The 17,561-nt window shown below is 40.1% G+C and overlaps 1 protein-coding gene across 3 annotated transcripts in view; it reads right to left on the reverse strand.

Annotated features, from left to right (window-relative positions):
* The window catches only part of CNTLN (centlein), a 172,862-nt gene that overhangs the window by 134,122 nt on the left and 21,179 nt on the right, over positions 1–17,561 (reverse strand). For all 3 annotated transcript variants that reach the window (XR_014214775.1, XM_082204580.1, XM_082204581.1), the window contains exons 3-5: positions 12,188–12,272; positions 4,271–4,405; positions 3,456–3,635 (exon numbers count right to left, since the gene is read on the reverse strand). Coding sequence is in view for 2 of the 3 variants with exons in the window: in XM_082204580.1 (XP_082060706.1) it covers positions 3,456–3,635; positions 4,271–4,405; positions 12,188–12,272 (400 nt within the window). In the remaining variant the exon portion in view is untranslated. The remainder of the gene's footprint in view (positions 1–3,455; positions 3,636–4,270; positions 4,406–12,187; positions 12,273–17,561) is intronic.

The raw sequence follows: 17,561 nt of genomic DNA on the forward strand, positions 1-17,561 counted from the left end.
ACTGCACTAGTTAAAAGGTACGGGCATTAGATTTGGGTTCTCCACAGTTTAGAGAACAGCTGGCTACAGGAAACACTAAAGCATGGAGTCTGTTGCTAATTTCTAGTGGTCATGACTCTTACCTATTCCAGGGCCACAGAACAGTAGAGAGATTTTCTCATCGTTTATTATGAAAAAGGTTACAGTAGTGTGAGAATGCGATCAATGTGAATTGATTGCCTCCTTGGAGCTTGCTTTAATGAGCCGGTCATGTATACACAGATAAATGTATACATCTTCTTTTACAAATGAGCAGGCAATGGGGTCAGGCATTTTGTGAAAACCTCTAATATCGTAAATAGTTCAAATTGCAGAATTCCATTCTGGGAAATAGTCTGCTAAAGTAAAAGAAGCTTACTGATTTAGATCTCTAGGTTGTCAAGCATATTAACAAGGGGAAAACATCAGCAGAGCTGATAAAACTTCAGATGTCCCAAAAACACAAAATAAGGAATGTGACTGGTGAGGAACTCTGAAAAAATCCATCCAACATAGCATTCAAAGCATGCTAATGTAGAAGTTCCTTCAAATTACACTGTTTCTTCCTGGAATTGTTTTCCCATATAAAGGAACAGGTTTCCAAATGACTGTCATGTACACATAAGAGCAGAGACTGTGCACAAGGAGGAAAGCTGACGAGAGATCTAGAAACTAAGTACTGAGAATCAAGGGTTGTGTACGTTCAGTCTGGAGAAAGAGACAATTAAGAGGAGACAGGATAGCCATCTTCAAATATCTGAAGGGCTGTTATATGGATGATGCAGCAAATGTGTTTTCTATTGCTCCAGAGCCTGCTGGATCTCTCTTCTCCACCTGTTTGGGGAAGCTGGGGAAGCTTCTGGAGGCCCATAAGAATTTCCATCTTGGAGTTCAGTTCTTTGACCTGTTGCTCTAAGGGAGTCATTTGGTTCTTTCAGGTTTTGCATAGTCCATGAGAGAGCCTTGTATGGCTTCTTTCAGTTTCAATTCAAGTTCCTCCAGGTTATGTTTTGGTACTGTTGCGTATTCACTATCTGGGGAACTTGTCTCTTTGGTTTCTGTCTTTCCCTAAATCGATGCCATTTTGGTCTTCTTGTTGACCTTGGACTAGATCTTGTGTGGTGTCGATCTGCGGCTGGGTAGTTTGGTAGGTTTCTTTGTGATTGTTAAGAGGTCATTCAGACTGTGTTGCTTGATGGCTTTCTAACCCTAACCCTAGGTTAGGGAGAGCCAGTGTGGTGTAGTGGTTAAGAGTGGTAGACTCATAATCTGGTGAACCAGGTTCGTGTCTCCCCTCCTCCCCATGCAGCTGCTGGGTGACCTTGGGCCAGTCACACTTCTCTGAAGTCTCTCAGCCCCACTCACCTCACAGTGTTTGTTGTGGGGAAGGTAGGGAAAGGAAAATGTTAGCAGCTTTGAGACTCCTTCAGGTAGTGATAAAGCGGGATATCAAATCCAAACTCCTCCTCTTCTTCTAAGAGCTCCGGGGATCAAGCGGCCATTATTCTTGAAGTCAGGCTTGTGTCTTTCCGTTGGTAAGCTGGGTAACTGAGTGGTCTGAGTTCCCCACGAAAATCTGTGTCAGAGTGTTCTATAGGTCACGGTTCTGGGGTCAGCTTGAGCAGCAGCCATCACCACTCTCTCCTTCTCCTTTCATAAAATACTTTACTGATAATACTGAAGAATGGCAACTACCAAAATCACAGATTAGACTTTGGAAAATTTAACTCGATTAATCTGTTCTGGAGGAGGGAAGGGGGCAAGTTGGGATTTTGTTTTTGTATCCTTTTCTCTCTCTTTTTGTAATTGTTCTATACTGGAAATCAATAAAACTATGTATTTAAAAGACGAGGCCGGCAGAGGGGAAGCTGGTGGGAGCGACAGGAGCAGCAACAGCAACATTTCAAGGCATTTGTGGTATTGGTTTTAGGACAAAAGGGAAGCTGAAGTTATCAAAGAGACAAAGTAGGGGATGCACAGAACGGATTGAGTTGAAAGAGGGGAAAACAGACAGAAAAGATGAAGTGAAGAAAGCCAAAGAAGAGACAAGACATGAGAAATGGTGATAGAAAGAAAAAGATTTAGGAGGCAAAAGAGCATAAGAGCAGGAAGAAATGAGGAGGGAGCAAAACAAGGGAACTAGTTTGAAGAGGCAGAGAGAGTGCAAAAGGTGGGACTTTGGGAGAAGCAAGGTGAGTGAGAAGGAGATTAGAAGAAGCAATTGAGGGGTTCAGGAGACAGCTAGGGAGTAATTAGGGAAATGTGAGGAATAGTACAAGGTGAAACCTAGGTCACTGACACTCACCCATCGACACAGCCACACTCCTCATGCAATAGTCATTTTTTCTCCACAAAGAGCCTTGGGAAATGCAGTTCTGAGATTGGGACTAGGAATCTATTAAAGAATTATCCGCAGCAGCACCAAACTACAATTCCCAGGATTCTAGGGGGCAAGTCTCATAAAATGCACTGACACACGTCTGAAATATAGATTATGTCCAGAGAAATAGCAAGATTCACTCAACAACTGCACCATGCCTTAGCAACAAATCTCTATGAGAAAAATACAAGGGTTTAAAGTGCCTAATTTATAAAGCATTCACAGCTTATCTATCTGTGGATGTCTCATTTGTGCAAAAGCAACAAATATGCTATAGCTATGTAAGTGGCATTTAGTCTTAATAATTTCGATCTCACAGAAGTCTAGATACATCACACAACATATTGCTATAGATATGCATAAACAGACGCCGAACTCTGTATATGTGAGACATCCTAACAAAATGGAAGAGTCAGCATATTTATCATAATCACTCCAAAGAGTTGTCTGTTTGTTCTGAAAGCAAGATGATACAATATAAAAACTCAACATGCATGGAGCTCTCTAAAGAATGATAGAAATGTATTGCAAAGTTTAAGAACAATTAATTACAACATTCTGTAATTCATGATGTTAACATTAGAGAAATGAAATGACCACTGCAAACCTTTGCACACTTACCATTGATTGCAGTGGGTCATACTTCCAAGTAAACCTGTTATGGCTGGTGACTGCTGGGAACAGAATGACCCACCTTTGGGTCAGATCATTTTTATGCACAGGACTGGGCTACCAATCTCACCGAGGGGAGAAATCTTGGATAGGATAATTTCTATTTATTTTATTTTTAAAAAAAACCTACATGTTTATATTTGAATGAAATATCTTTTATTATTTAATGATTACATTTTAGGGTGGCTATTTGAAGTCAGCTTCCTGCTTTGCAACATCAATTTTTAAAAAGCTTTGGGTCTTAAGTGAAGGAATGTAAATGAATGTCAGTCCCCATTGGTACTTATGAATATATAACTTGTTATTTAAAGAAAATAACATGTAGCATAAAGCCTGTGAGAAGCTGGTGCCGAAATCACATCCAGGAGTCTCTTCCTCCTCATACCTTTATTTTTGCTTCGATGCCAGATTTTTCTATTCTCCATTGTGCCTCCCGCTTCCTCAGTTTCTCCAGGTCATTTAGCAGGTCAGCATAGCGTGTACTTAATCCCTCATTTTCCTCCTCCAGGTTTTTTATAACCAGTCTGCTTTGCTCTTCCTTTCTCAGTGCACACTCCTTAGTGTCCTGTACAACAGTACCACAAGGGCCGATAAACAAAAACAAAACCAAGGAAAAAGGGAAAGGAAAGGGGGGGGGGAGAAAAGTGAGAACTAATCAGCAAATATAAACTGTGCAGTTTTACCCTCGCAGCAGCTTCTTCTATATTTGATGGCCAAGGTCACCTGTGTACTTTTATTGGCCTCTTTCATGCAGGTGGAAGGGTCATATTTTTTAGCTGGATGACAGCTTTGATGAGTACACATTTGCAAAGAGCCCATTAATTGATCAAGCTGCCTTTGATGCTGTCCCCAGCTATTTTTGAGACCCACACAGACATATCCTCCCAGACCTCGGCTTTATCAATTAATAATGCCAGTCCCATCAGAATCTAATTACACGAAGCCACATCTTCACACTCCTACTTTCTTTGCTCCATTTCCATCATTAACTATTTATTCAAAAGTTACAAAGCGTGGATTCTTCACTTTAAAGCATCTTTCTCCGAGTTTTGCGCGTGAGAGAAGACTGGAAGGTACAGCCTAAGGCCTAAGGCTATATTTCCTCTGAGCTTGTCACTTTCCATGCCACAAAGACAGATGCAGCTCAAAGAGCTACTTCAAAGCTGTGGCCATCTTAGTACTATGTACGAGTCAATATACCTTAAGTTCCTGGATTTTATCTTTACATTTCTGTTGGAAGATGCAGAGCTCTGTCTTCAAGACTGCGTTTTCCTCATCCACAGCAAGCTTTCTCTGTACCAGGTTGTTTATCTCCTCTTGTTGCCCACATGTTCTCTAAGAAAGATTGTTTAACAATAATGATGATAATGTGAAAATCAACACATTTCAAAATTTCATTTTCCAGGCAGCAAAACATTTGCAATTTTATCTAATCTGCCTGTACCTGCAGCACAGTTTTGTGACAAACACAAACATTTTATCATTAACCAAACCAATTATTATATTACTATTTGGCATATAAAAAAGAGAGGGATTTGAAACTATTGCCTGGATGTAAGGATCCATCACATCATAAATTTGTGCAAATGAGGAAGATTTTTGTTTTGCTGAAGAAGATTAAATACCCAGGAGCCAGAAACAGAGGATACAGATGCTCATCAGGCAATGTCCTAGTCCAACTCAAGATTTTTTTTATTTTAAAATATGCCAGTGGGAGTCAATGGGTATCTTGGGTTGATGGAGTTACTTAGGAGCGTACTGCCACCGGAACACTCCAGCCTGCACCAATTTTGGCTTGCCATACTAGAAGCAGCATACAGATTTCTGCCCAGGCAGCTCCTGACCAACTGAGTGGGGAACAATTTTGGCCTGGCAGGTCAGATCTTTATCTGTCCCCATTCCACAGTCACTTGCTGAAAATGAAAACTGTTATGTACTGAAGTTCTCACCCTGGGCCAGCAGGGGGATACTGTAGATAGTTATGCAAATGAAGGATCGAAAAGTGATGTTCAGTGATTGGATAGTTTTAGAAAATGGCAACAGTTGCATTGTTCTGGAGCTCTATATAAGCAGGCTGACTGAGCTCCTCAGCCTAGTTCTGTTCTGGCATCTGAATAAAGAAGAGCTGTTTAAAGAATCGCTATGTCGTCTGACATGTTCGCCCACAACTTAACAAAAACAATGTTGGAGCATGAAGCACCTCAGAGAGGTGGTCATTGCAAAGGTGTGGAATGCCCTGCCACCTACCCCTGCACCACAGCAGGTCTTAAAGCACAGGTAAAGGGACCCCTGACCATTAGGTTCAGTCACGGATGACTCTGGGGTTGCGGTGCTCATCTCACTTTATTGGCTGAGGGAGCCGGCGTACAGTTTCCAGGTCATGTGGCCAGCATGACTAAGCTGCTTCTGGCGAACCAGAGCAGTTTACCTTCCTGCTGTTTACCTTCCCGCCGGAGCGGTACCTATGTATCTAGCACAGGTAGGCTAGTATATTTCACATCTTTGGGACACATTACTTCAGACTTCCAACGTCACTGTGAGCACTTTTAGTGTGAATCTCTGTAAAAATCGGAGTTCCAAAACACGAAGGAAGCCTCCACAGATGAACACAGAATTTGCCCTAAGCATAGCTTGCTTAGTCAGTAGAGCACAACACTCTTAATCTCAGCGTTGTGGGTTTGAGATCACATTGGGCAAAATATTCCTGCAATGCAGGGGTTTGAGCTAAATGGTCCTCAGTCCCTTCCAACTCTACAATTCTATGATTCTGTGATCTATGATTACTACACTGCATGTCACACGCTACCTCCCTTTTTTTCTTATCCTATATTACCCCCTTCCAAGCTTTTGTTCTCTCCACATCCTTTTTGTACCCCCTTTTTCTTCTTCTAATCTATTCCTCTCCCTGCACCCCATTTCTATCCCCCCCATCCCTATTCCGTCCCACTAAGTTTAGGGACAACAGCACACAAAATTTCTCCTTTCCAAGCAATGCACACCAGACACAGGTGAGCCATGCAACATTGTTAGCTGGCAGCAATAAGATGAAAATAAATGGCACTAATTCCACCATATACTTCTAAATCCAGCGAGATTAAAAGCTCTACAGATACCGTCGTACCTTGGAAGTCAAACGGAATCCATTCCAGAAGTCCGTTCAACTTCCAAAACGTTTGAAAACCAATTGGCGTCTTCTGATTGGTGTCAGGAAGTTCCTGCAGCCAATCAGAAGCCACAGAAAAAGAACATTTGCAAACCTGAACAATCAAAATGTCTGAGTTCCAGGGCGTTCGGGATCCAAGGTACGACTGTATAGTGAAGCAAGTAGGATTAGATAGATGGTGCTACATAGACATAAAAAAGCAATGAAAACAACAGGCATTCCAACTCCCCCCAGAAAACTGCAACAGATGGGAAAAGGTCACAATTTGCCCCCATGGGCCTTTATCCTGTGGAGGCTTGGACTAGACTCTAAAGAAGAAATCATGATGAATAGCTATGAGCGAAATACCCTTTTCAGCAGAGGCACGGTCGGATTGGGAGGGGCAGACAAGGTTCCCCACTCCAATTCTGGCTATTCAGCACTTTGGCTGATGATTGTACAGGCCTCTTTTAAGCCTTCCAAAAATCATGTTACATTTCTTACAATTGCTCAAGAGTTGCATGACACTTTGCAACTGTCTCTTTTTATCATGATGAAATATTCCCATTTTGCCAGTAACGTTTTATTGAGGTTCCATCTTTCAAAAAATATTAATATTACAGTAATTTCTTCTACAATATGATTTTAATTTAATCAAGGTATAGAAAATTGAATTAATAAATAGGCTAGGTAAAAGTTAAGAACGAAATGTATTAAAGTTAATTAATGCTCGAAGCTAGAGTTATGTTTCTTTCAATTGGACCTATTAAAGGGGGCTTTAATATAGATTTGCACAGCAAGCCAAAGATTTTCAAGTGGAGATAATGAGGCAGCTAGTACTGTTTTAACCCCTCTGGAGTATAATTGGTTGATAAGGTTTTGAAAGATTACAAGGTCTAGGACAAAAAGATTAGCTTTAGTCTCTTCAGATCAAAACTGAAAGCTAATTAAATAACAGTGCTATAAAAAAGAAGGTAAAGGTTTACTGTACTTTTATTCATCCTTAATTTTCATCTCCCGAGAAAAAACAAATGAGCATATTTTCTTTACATTTTATTTTGAGACTACTGTGTGGACTACACAGGAGGAACAAGATTTACATTGTCACCTGAGATAGTATTAAAGCCACCAACAGACATGGACAAACGTAAAATGTGGACATGATAATTTCTGTGTCACCAGGAATTCTTTGTATCACAAAGGCACTGTGTAGTCATTTTGACTTTTTTATATTGGATCAGATTGCTACTATTCATGTTTGATGCTTTATTATGTTTTTATACATGTTGGAAGCTGCCCTGAATTGTTGTTGTTGTTTTGGGCACAAACATTGCTGCCATTTATATGTTCCATGGTTCGCTTATTGCATTTATTGATGGAGACACACAGCTTAGCAATGGTTAGGGTCTTTTGCATAGATTAAAAATGTGCAGTCTGAACTAATCCTAAAAGGGAAAACCTTTGAAGAGGTCAGAGTCAAAGGTATGGGTAGGGCTTTATTTAGTATTGTGTATGGGAACAGAGTGTAGGACTCAACAAAGCCAGATCCAAATTCAAACCTTTAGGCAGTCCCAAAGCTCAATGGGTGGCCTTTAGGCCATTTTACAGGTCTTCATAGGTATAAAATAGGATAAAAACAGCTAACAATAACAATGCAATGGTTACAATCTGCACATATATATGTAGTATTTTCTGCTAGAGGAAAGCCAATGCCTCTCCAGAGAAACACAATTTGATGCATGCCAACATAATTTTTTTCCAAACGCCAACTTCGATTCCAACACACACACATCACTGATTTCCAGATGATTCCAGTGTAAGCAGTGTGGATTAGCACCAGTTTCAAGTATGTGATTACCTGTATTAAACTAATTAACATTAACAAGCCCTGAAACCAATTCACAGAACTTAACGCCATACCACATATTACATTCCCTCCATTGGTTTTCTGATCTGTGTGCCTGCAATGATGACACATAGTCTTCGCAACTGTGCAAACACTAAAGCTCATGATTTTGCAAGCACAGAGATTGAACTACAGGTCTTTTTTTAAAAAACACCCACCCACAAAATTAGTATTTCAAGATCTAAATATGTGTTCATTTTAAAGTTAAAAAATAAATAAAAGATGTTTCCATTTATTTATTTTGAGATTTATAACCTACTCTATCCCAAGGGCTCAGGGCAGTTTTCTGTTGAAAAATGAGAAACTGATTTTAATGATTTTGCTAACCCACATGTCAAGACGACCAAATGGCAGTTCACAAATAACAAATGCTAATTAGCTACCCAAAAGATGTAACAGAATATTCATCATGAACTGTGGGTCAGCATACATATACAATGTAGTATTCCTAATGCTACTAGATATAACCCAATCTTCTGTACTACACCTTCGGAACAAATCTTTCCTCACCAATTGCTACAATTATAACCAACAGTTAGATGAAATTAATTTGAAAAATATTAAAACTACCAGAAATGCAGAAACTACCAGAACAAATGAAAGCCAGTTCCTACAAAGCTGCAGTTAGCATTCCAGTTCCCTACACCGGGTGACTATCATCTCAAGGAAGAACATCAGCTCAGGGGAATTAGTAAGTGAGTGCACATCCAGAGCTAATATGAAGCATGTAAAAGAGAAGAAGATCCAAGCTGATAACATCCTCTCTTGTTTAACCTAACAATTCCTAATAAGCACCCAGTTATTATAATAATTGTTGTTTCAGCTAATGGACATGAATCCAGGAGCAGCTGACACAGTACCCTCCATATATTGTTAAATTACAACTCTTATTGTTGTCTAAGCTGGCTAGAGCTGATGAAAGCTGGGGTCCGACAACATCTGCAGAACACAACACTGGTGACCTCTGCACTACTTGCTACCAACATCATGGGTGTCTTGTTTCTCCACAAACTAACTGCTGTTCTCTCTGTCATTAGAGAGACAACGATAGTTCAGGATGTTAAGGCACAAGGTGTCACTATCTATAGTGGCTGCAGGTTGTCTCCAGGTACAACCACAGTTTTCCACCAGCAACCTATACAATTGCACCCAACTGTAGCAGCAATAGTTCTGAATCAGGGAGACCCAGACTGAGACCTCTGCTTAGCTACAAAGCTCACTAGGTGACCATGAGCCAGACACTCACCCCCTCTTTTTTCTCTTAGCCTTATCTACCTGAGAAATAATCTCAGGATAAAAACCAGGAAAGTCATGCATGCTACTGAGCATCCTGGAAAAGAGGTGAAATGAAAATAAAAAAGAAGACAAAGTGTCTTACTGGATTTTGGTAAACCAGTGCCTCCAAGTGGGTAGGCCTAGGCTGTGTATATGGATGAGAATTAGTCAAGTGTATCTCAAACAGCCAATTGTACAGGATGCACATGAGGCAAAAGTGGCATTGCCCCATGTGGTTGACAAACAACTAGCTGCACAGCTGATTAATGTAAACCTGCATTAATTGAAGAGGTCACTTGAAAGACATGATGTGGGAAAATATCCTTAGTATTTGATGGTTTCATAAACATGGTATAAGTAGAGAATAAAGACAGAAAAATCAAGATAAGCAACTCTTTTAATGGTTTTTGAGTAGATCTTCTGCTGCATCCAAGTGGCCAAGCTCAGCACTGACAGGTTTTCTGAAAGCTGAATGCTTGTAACAGAGAAAAATGTACTTACTCAAAGACGTATATTAGTTTTTATGTGTCCACCGCTTCTTTCGCTACTGTGATCTGACAATTAGTATGTTTGTGTTTAAGGCTTATTAAGGAATTGCCTAAGGAGGAATCTAAGCCTGCAATTCTATACCCACTTTCTCAGAAGTAAATCCCATTGAACAGATTTACTTCCGTATAAACATGCTCAAATCACTATTATCTGAAACAGATACAAATAATAAATGAAAATATTGCTCCAAAACAACTGCCACCAATTAGAACTCTCCACCCACCCCAACAACCCATCCCCTCCAACCACATGCACCCCTCGTTCCAATGGCTATACACAAAAAATAAGCACACAAACAAAAATAAGAATCCACTTCCCACACACACAACCCTAATACCCCAACAAACCAATAAACTTTACACCCAACACAAGCACCATGAAGGTGCTTGACACAGTCTCATTGACCCACCCCTATCACAAGCAAAAGGGGGAGATGGCCTGTTCTCAGACAAGGCCATCCATGCCAGCTGAGACACAGGACCAACCGGCTGGGAGCCAAATGGTCCAAGCTAACAAACAACTATATAACAAACAAACTAACACCTATATAACTACATATAGGCTACTTTCTATAACCTGCCCCCCAATCTTCAGCCCACCCCTAACTCTTAACCCCCTCTTCCCCCACCCACCACACTATATGCCAGCACAACACACTAGGTTTGATAGACAATATAAGGTGAGAAACACAGGACAACCCAGACGGGTTGGCAGGGAATCATCCTATAAAATAGACATGCAAAATGTCTAGCTTAAAAGCAATTACATTAAACGTGAGGAGATTGGGAAATCCTGCCAAAAGAAAATGCATCACCTCATACATAAACACCATGAAACTACACATTGCCTACCTGCAGGTGGTACTTAACACCACAGAAACTGGCGCTGATATGCCCAGGAACCTCACCAAGATGTTAGAGAGGCTGTACCTCCACAGGCACATACCTCCACATGTGGTAGGAATGCCCTAAAATCCAACCCTTCTGGACAGCAGTCCTACAAGAGATATGCAAAATAACTAAACAGGTACAGTGGTACCTCATGTTAAGTACTTAATTCGTTCCGGAGGTCCGTACTTAACCTGAAGCACCATTTTAGCTAATGGGGCCTCCTGTTGCCGCTACGCTGCCGGAGCACGATTTCTGTTCTCATCCTGAAGCAAAGTTCTTAACCTGAAGCACTATTTCTGGGTTAGCGGAGTCTGTAACCTGAAGCGTATGTAACCTGAAGCGTATGTAACCTGAGGTACCACTGTATTAGAACTCACCCCAGAACTGGCCCTACTGAACATCTTCCATGATCATAATGATCACTCACATTATACAGAGCGTATAACCCACCTACTCTCAGCAGCCAGAAACCTCTTAGCCAGACACTGGAGAGACCTGTCGGGCATAAACATGGACCAAGGTATCAAACTGTATGGGAAATGGCCTAACTAGAAATGCTAATCAATAAACTGAAACTGACACGGGGACAAATACAAGAGGACACCTTCACCCAAGTATGGCACCCCATTATCACATACACAGCCCAACAAGACAACAACAGGAATCCACCAACAGCATACGAATCAATCTGGCTTACCTGACCCAACAAGCCCTCCCCCCTCACAAATGCAAACAAACCCCACTGCAGACAACCACAGACATCCAACCACACCCTGCCCCCCAATACCTCTCACTACCAAGGAAATGCAATAAACAGATAGAAAGAGAACCTACCCAGCTGACACTGACACAAAACCCCACATGTACACTATACAAAATAATATAAGCCTCACCACCCCACTCCACCTCTCCCCCCTCTTCTTCCCCAACCTTATACTGTACTCAACACTAATGTCTCACAACAAACGTAACTGATTTGTAAGAAAGGCTATACAACCTGAAAAAAGAGACAAGGTATGTACCTTTGCAAACCAAGAAAATCTTTAATAAAAATATATTTTTAAAAACAATGACAGCTAGTTTTACAGGAGCTGTGCCTTGAAGAATTAGAGTGAAATGCTCTCGCCAACTTCATCAACTGCTACACTTTGTTCATCTCTAGGTTGAAAACTGGGAATGAAAAGTTGGAAACTGGAAACAATATAGAAATACAGTAGGGTTCAGGGAGCTGGATAAGCTCCAGGGTCCTCTAGTAGCTCTTTACACTTTAGGAAACAGAACTCGAACAATAGGGATTAAGCCAAATTAGAAGAAGCAACATTATTCTCACCTGTTAGTTTAAATATAACACTAACCTGTTCCAATGTCTGTATTTTGTCGTCTTTAACTTGCAAAATTTCTAAAACCTTCCTGTCCTTGAGTTCAGCTTTCTGCTTTTCTCTAGAAACAACAAAAATATATTGACACTTATTAGTCATAATTTGCTGCTAATCATTTGAATTTTTCATGTCCTGATAATGAATGTCATTTTAAAGCATGGGAAATTAAATTATCTGAGGCTGACAGCCCTTGCAGTATTAATCATGGAACATATGGCAAGTGACAGCAAATTTTATCTGCAAACAACTAAGACAACTTTATTCTAAATGAAGCAGCATTTATGATACCAAGACTAGATATGCTTACTTTGAAAAAAAGATATATGGAGTATCTTGCAAATGAAGCCTTTTTTATGAGCACTCCCCCACTTCCTCATTATTGATATCAAATAAAATCTGGGTTTCATTTTAGGGATATAAAAAGAGCAACAAATTGAGGACCATCGCCATTTCCCCACTGGTAAATGCAAAAGTTCTATTGTGCTAAAACCGTCAACAATTGGTAAATTCAGGGCTGAGATGTTTCATTCCCTAATGATTTATTCTCCTCGGTCAAGTTCCAAATTGGCAACCATCCCAACCTGTGTATCATAACTTCAACTAGGATGATAATATGGGAACAGAAAGAGAAAACAAATGGTGCCAGCTTCTCAGCTGCATTCATCAGGTTTGCTGGTTTACTCTTCATTTAGTTACTGCAACTTGTTTATACAGTTCTTAAACAAATCCTGCAATCAATTGTGCCTCAGGAGTTTTGATTTAGTTGTGGGTAATGTTTGGAGAAAATGTAAAAATTTCCAAATGAAGACTGGCCAGCTGGACAAAGAGCATCTCCACCTTCACAGTTGTCATTTCTCACCTCGCAGTTGGGAAGCAACAGTTTTAGAGACCCAGTCAGTTCACTGATAGAATCGGAAAGCTGCAGAGTTGGAAGGGACCCAAAGGGACATCTAGCCCAGCCCCCTGGGGATGCAAGAAGGGTCATCTTCTGGCTGAGGGGGAAATGTGCAAACAAGGATGGGTTTTTTAGTCTGAGAAGCCAAACCCTCAGTCAAGCACCAATGAGAGATTTTAAAAAATATATATTCTGGAACCTGAATGACTTAGCCAGTGAGATTCTAGTGTTTCCAGCTGAAGAAAGTGGTCATTGCTGTTCTAAAACACTGAGTTTACTCAACACATACATACTCAATATACAATACAGAAAGACTAAAACCACACACATTTGCCTTTTATTCAGTAGATTTGGACCAGAGAGCTTTAGCAACCACATCTTTTATTCCAGTAAAGATTGATATATCATCCTACACCTTTTCTTGGCTTGGTGATGTCATTGCTTTCCAAAGTATATAGCAATAGGATAAAATATTATTATTTATAAAGCACCTACAATAAGTGGAAAGAGGGCATGGAAAGAGTAAGATAATTAACTGCATTAATTAAAAATGAATGCACTGGTATACCTAGTGAACCCTGACTTAGCAACTTTTGCCATTATGAAGGGTAACTGACAACGGTGTGTTGAAAAATGAAAGGTGATCAAAGGAGCGCCAAAAACTCCATCAACAGTTGGAATCTGTAAGCAGACAAAAAGTAGTAGATGTGGGTACAGTATCTGTCCCTCACACAAAAGTGAAACCAGAAGGAAAAAAATTGAAAAGATGCACAAAGTGGCCAACCCTTGAAGAGGCACAGAAAAAGCATCCTCATCTGGAGTGTATGTTGGTTCTTCATACAAGGCTTTATACAAGTCTGTTCCAAGCCCAACCTCTAGGGAACGATGCTGTTAAGTCCTCCTAAGCTTCACATACTTCAATGAGAAAGTTCTTTCTGTTTCTTATTTTTAAACAAGAGGTGTATACATTTTAAGAAATAAATAATAAATAAGGGTATACTTATTATTTCTTTTGAAAGAGCATGCTATGACTAGACTAATCATTTGGGGAAATAGTGTTACATAGGAGCCATAATAAATGTGATGGTCACCGGATGAATGCCTCATTGGCTTAAATTAATAATAATCCTAGAATTGTAATTTACTGCTGCAAAGTCTCTGCCATCCTATTCCTTCTAACTCCAATTTCTGGCCTATTTTGTCTCTTGCACACATGATCTCTCTCGCTTTCATAGCAAGCAGGAGGGTGCTGTAAACCTGGAGGGCAGCAGAGAAGCCCCCTATATGCAGCTGAGGTCTGTTGTACAAGTTGGAACACCACAATTAGATATCACTCCCAGTGTGTAACAGGGGCACAAATGACAATTCCAAGAATGTATCTACATTCCATTAAATAAAAGGGAGAAAATTAGCACCTTCTTGGGGGGGGGTGGAGAGTTCCTTCGATAAGCAGCCTTTAGTAGAGTGGTGGTTGCAGTACAAACTAAGTCAGAAATGTGCAATCATTGTATATGCTGTGTAAATGCTCCAATTTCTGCATACAGCGGGTGCGAGTAGATGCTGCAGCATAAATTAAAAACCTGGTATAGAATTTTATCACCAGCTCCTCCTGGTGGTATAGGATAACTTCCAATACTCATTACAGGGAAGGTCCCAGAAGAGGCGCTAAGTAATATTGCTGTATGCTTCAAGCTACTAGCATATCATTGAACCCACTGCTACATTTTAAGTATGATAAACGGGAGGAAAGGGTGGAAGCAGAGGAAAGGCTTGCTTATAAAGGTAAATGGCACAGTCGGAAAAAAATATGGTTGATTCAATTAATATACACTGTACATGCCTACAATACATTAAAAAGTGTTCGCCCAAATAAGAAAAAAACATAATTCAGGCACTGTCAAAGAGTTGATGATGATCAATGACCGAGACAAACTCCAGTTTAGCTAATTAGAACCACTGATGAGCAATAATGATGTGAGCTAAGAATATTTGCAGACTTCTTTAGGATGAAAAATGGAGTGAAGAGAGGCTGTCAATTTGTACAAGTTTTAAGCTCCAATCACTTTTCCCACGAGTACCGCCTATTTTAAATGTTTAACAGAGCTGTATTTAACCACATGGATTTTTCACAGTCAGTTTTCACCAGCCACCGAAAGCCAAAAAATCTGAGAAATTATACTAAACCATTAACTAACAATTTTCTATTGCATATGGCCCACGCTATATATTATACAACATGACAGGACCATATTTTCTGGGATTTGGCCCATTTTTAATGAGTTGTCAAAAATGAAATATTGGATACGACGAGGAAGCATTTAACTACGAATGAGGTGTGAAAATAGAACCTGCAGTTTCTAAAAAACCGCAAATATTTTCAAAGGTGCCCTGCTGAAGTTTATAAAATATTATCTTTTCTATAATAAATATGCAAAGCAGTGGTGTTGAAGAGAAATTATGGGCAGGAGGACAAATAGAGATCTGTGGTGGAAATCAATTAAACTTGTTCATAACATAAAGTGAAACACAGAGAAGTCAAAAGCTATGCTATTTCATATTACTGTAGCAAAAGTGTAAGTGATAAAAGACAGTGGCTACAACCCAACGAGGCGCCAACAAGTGTAGAAGGATTTGTTTGTAATTTCTCTCCAGAAGCCCCCTCTGAACTGAAAAGCTGCATTTTGAAATGCCAACACAATGTTTGGGTTTGTCAAAGGAGGATGCTGTAGAAAGGAGTCTGAAGGCATAGGAGACAATTTGGCTTAGGCAAAGTGAGTGTGGTCTTGAGCAATGCCTAGATGGGTGATGGACTGAGCCCTATGTGAGCCACTCTAGGAATACAGGAAACAACCTTACGCCAAACAAGGCTTTACCTTTTGCATAGATCAGTTTATTCAGTTGCTCGTTGCTTTTCTCACATGTACAAACAACCCCACTTTGACAACCTCAACTGCTTTGGACTGTTCATGGCACTTCCCATTCATTTCATTGAGTCTACTCAAAACCCTGTGTTACTAGGAAACCTTCCTATTAAGATGAATGGAGGTTGTGCAGGTGAGACTTGTGAGACCATTTAAGGATACTAGAGCTCACATATACACATATGTGTTGCTTTGACTATCCTTCTCCCACCACCGTCCACAAACAGACACAAGAAACACAAGAAACTTCCCCAGTATTTCAAAAGCAGTTTACGCCATGGCAGAATCTTGCCGATGGTGCCTCCTGGTGCAGTTTACCTTGCAGAAGTGACAATATATTTCATTCTCTCCCACAGGAAATGAAGGCTGGGAGGGTCAACATTTCTCTGAACATAGGGATTTGGAAGAAAGCCTTCAGCACTTCCTGAACAGGAAGAGTGGGGGAGACAGTGAAACTGGTTGTGTTCTCTCCATCCATAATCCCACCCCACTTCAGTGACTCTGCCAGCATGGTGGGGCTTTTGTGGCATCAGCGCCTCAGCCAGGAGGTCTCAAGTATAGGGTTGCATCTAAACCTCAATACACGTTAAGATGTGTGAAAAATGGAAAACGTGAGACTGCCAAACCAAATTTTACATGCAGTTTTTGTTTTATTTAACAACCTAGAAAGCCCAATTTGCAAAGTATTAAAATATCTGAGTCTCCATATCAATTATTTTTATAATGAAAACATTTAAAGAACATATGATCAATATAAATTACATTTTTCTAACACTGCTTAATTTAAAATTAAGTAACTGCTTAACTGATTATGTCTTTGCTCTATGCATTATTTCACTACATATTGCTTTGTCTACTAGAGAAGCTTGATTCAAGGAAACAAATTGTCTTGTACTTGTAAACTGAATGACTAAAATCAATCATGATTTTTATAGCTATGAACACAGATGACTCTTTATGCATTCCTGTACATTGTGGAGGTTATGGCTTAAAGTACTAAGCTGAACACTTTAAGTATCATATTTCTTTCTTAATTTTGAAAGCATCTTATCATATAAAATGCACAAGTTTCTTACAGTGCTCAAAATATCAGCACTTCAGAACAGACTGGTCTAACATCTGCACATCACCAGGGTTTCCCCCAAGGATTTTTAAATGATGCCTGCCTGTGCTGAATAAAGTGCTAACTTGCACCTTGCATTTCAAACTGTGTCCTGAGCAGCCATCCAGTTGGTACAACACCAGCTGAATTCCCATAGGCCACTGTTCACTCAGGCTTGACTGCAATTATCATGTCAATATTTTGTGCTCCGATATGCAGATATGCACACATGCAAGCTGCGTAATACTTTCTTCTCCATGGAATGTTGACTTATGTTCAATGTTCTGAGAATTTTTAATGAAACAGGGTATTAAACTTTCATCAGTTGTGGACAATCACAATTATTTGACCTTAGAGGCAAAGGTTATACACCTCGACACCCCACTATTCTTTTCTGTGTGCCAGTCAGTGATGCCGTGATCTGGCTAAAAA

The sequence above is a fragment of the Podarcis vaucheri genome, assembly GCF_965113315.1.
Source record: "Podarcis vaucheri genome assembly, chromosome: 17".
Classification (NCBI taxonomy): Eukaryota; Metazoa; Chordata; class Lepidosauria; order Squamata; family Lacertidae; genus Podarcis; species Podarcis vaucheri.